This window comes from Phaethon lepturus, unplaced genomic scaffold (genome assembly GCF_000687285.1).
Source record: "Phaethon lepturus isolate BGI_N335 unplaced genomic scaffold, ASM68728v1 scaffold20350, whole genome shotgun sequence".
Taxonomy (NCBI): Eukaryota; Metazoa; Chordata; class Aves; order Phaethontiformes; family Phaethontidae; genus Phaethon; species Phaethon lepturus.
The window spans coordinates 43,466-46,291 of NW_010514366.1; the positions used below are offsets into that span (position 1 = coordinate 43,466).

The 2,826-nt window shown below is 42.5% G+C and overlaps 1 protein-coding gene across 1 annotated transcript in view; it reads left to right on the forward strand.

The window, feature by feature from the left end:
• Window positions 1-884: 884 nt before the first annotated feature.
• ASTL (astacin-like metallo-endopeptidase (M12 family)) overlaps window positions 885-2,826 on the forward strand; it is a 10,885-nt gene continuing 8,943 nt past the window's right edge. The window contains exons 1-2 of the mRNA XM_010292864.1: window positions 885-941; window positions 1,176-1,197. Coding sequence (XP_010291166.1) covers window positions 885-941; window positions 1,176-1,197 — 79 coding nt within the window. The remainder of the gene's footprint in view (window positions 942-1,175; window positions 1,198-2,826) is intronic.

The following is a 2,826-nucleotide window of genomic DNA, read 5'->3' on the forward strand; positions in this document are numbered from 1 at the left end:
TTGCGACAAGAGGTTGCTGTGATAAGAGGCTCAGTGATAGCTGGTTTACCACCTACAAGCGTTTCTTGCTAGGTCTGCTCGCTGCTTCCTACATCTACTTCTGGACAAGTGCGCTCCAGCAAGCAGCTGACCTGTAAACCATTCTCAAAATGAGTAAGTGCTGCTATGCTGCTGCTGTCTTTTTTCTCCTCTCTGACTGCTGGTCACAAAGCTCACGAGGGCACCTGTTGCTGTCAGAATGCCAGAAATGATGGAACACAGGAAATGTCCATGATGTTATGAAATACCAGGAAACACAGAAGAGGAAACCAAAATTCTACTTATAGAACCATAAGCTGAGAAGGTGAAGGATATCTTCTCAGGGAAGACACAGACATGATCTCACTGAGTAGTTGTATGTTCCAAAGCAACACAATATTGTCATGGCCTTCTGTGCTTTCTGTGACATAAAGAAAAAAGTCACCTACCATCTGAAACCCCAACAATACAGTGCTCTGGAAAGTTATCCAGGAACAAGGGCTTCCTAGGTGGTATCAGTCAAACTGAACACTGAAGGAAAGATCCTCCAAGAAACAGAGGAAGTGCATGGCAGCACAAACATGAGGCTGATCCAGCTCTAGAGAGCGGCACGAATGACAGCATGAAGACAGGGATGCTATAGATCACAGTGACAGCAGTAGCAGGGCACCGGGGGATGCCCGGGGGCTAAACGGGCCGTTGAGGCTGCAGAAGAAGTTTGCTTCCTGCAGGATCCCCATTGGCTGGTGCCGGTTTTTCAGCCCCGGCAGAGCAGGCTCTGCTGGTATATCTAGCGGCAGCGCTCCTGAACCGGCAGAGATAAGGACACGCACTGGTGGTCTGTCAGGACTGGAGACGATCCGAAGATGTTCCTAGTCTTCACTGCATTTCTGCTTCATGCTACCCTGGGCTTCCCTATTCAGGTGAGAGCAGTTCCCTGCAACCGTGCTCTGTCTTCTAATTGACCTGTTCTTCCTGGAGTGAAGCTAATGGAGACCCATTTTGATAAATTTCCTGCAAGAAAAATATCAGTAATTTAATAATATATATAAAGCCAATCTGACAATTTACTTCCTCCTTTGGCCTGATTTTGATGCTGCTGTTGCTGCATTTATGAGCTATGGAAGAATAATGTTTTTTCCCTGTTGGTTTTGCAGGAGAACTATGGAAACAGCACAAGTAAGTAGGATTTATACTGTATTTTAAAGACACCTGTTAATTCTTGACTTTGTATTACACACTTTGTTGGTATGTGAGTGACTTAGTTTTAGAGCATGTGAAAGCACTGACTCTCGGGCCTTTGAATAGGGCCATATTTCCTAATTTGCTACTGGGCTGAATTCAGGTGTATTTTCACACAGATGTGATTTACGCATACTTTCGGGGTATGGTTGTTAGGTTAATTTAGATGTGCTTTCATAGGTTTGAAAATAAAATGTAAATAAGACATTTTGATACCTTTCCATTAAGATGAGTGTTACAAAAAGGCTGCTCCCCTCATTTGCCTCCTTGCCTAACTTGTTATAGTGGTAAGAGAAAGGGAGGTCAGGCGTCAGAGAAAGATTTGCTTTGTGCTGGGATGGAAAACAAATAGTACAGGCTTAGCTGAACAGCTTTTGTAAGCTCACAAAATAGAAGGAAGTAATTGCAGATCTCCAGAGAAGGTCAGTGGAAATAAATCTGTAGGTAGACTTTAACTACAGCAAGAAACTGCCAGGTCAGGGGTTTTGTTGTGAGAGGAAGAGGCCTTGGAAAAATTTGCTTAACACAGTCAGAGCAAGTAAGTGGCTGATGAAAACTGACCAGTTCTTTTTTTGAGCTGTCATTTATGGCATGGAAGAAAAGAGATGTTGTAAAATTACTGGTCAGTACATTCGGAGCCGGCTGAGCGACACGCTTGCTTGAGTTCAAAGTAGTCAGTTACTGGGACTCAAAGTTGCAGGGTTCCTGGGACAAATGCATACAATGAGTTTTAATTTACCATTCTTACTGCTTTTTGTGCCTTTTGAGACATCTTTCAGTATTTACAGTGCAGGGAAAATGTGAACTGTATCATTTTGTAAGCTGTATCACACCAGATGTTCATTTATCAAGGACATGGCAGATGCCTTACGTGATGTCTCATTTGGGTTTTTAAACAGGGGTTGCAGGCTTTATGTGCCTAGGAATCTGAAGCATAATTTCCACTGACTTTGACTAGTCAATTAATCTAGCGCATCTTGGGTACATGAATTCTGCATGTGGTCAACCCATCTTAAAAATCTGCTTCCCTGAAGAACTTTTTTAGATGCCATGGGTCTCTCTGATGTAGCTGGTGGGAGCTGACTGAACTTTTCTAAAATAAACCACTATCATTACATTTGACTTCCATTGCCATGCAACCGGAGTAACAGTCTGGAAAGACAGACTGAAGCTTTTTTGTCTCAATAAAAGCAATTCTGTTGCATGTTCTAGATTCTGAATAGGAGGAAGTCCCCCCTGTATGTTTGGGCAATAACCACTGTGAAAAGGGAAAGGTGCTGCAAGGTGTGACAGAGCTTGGCACATCTTCTATTGAAAAAACATGGTCAAAAAGATAAGGAATGTGGATAGGCTTAGAAATAAGATCTATTTGCATAAGTGTTCTCTGTGTCAGTGTTGGATAGGAAAAAAAATAATGGCTTTATATTTTGATAAGGAAGAGTGCAATTACTGGCAAACTGGAAGAGATTGCCAGAAAGGGTGGTGGCATATCCATCATACTTAAGAACAGGTCACACAAACTGTGATCAGGGATAACATAGATAAAACTGTTTCTGTCTTAGGGAA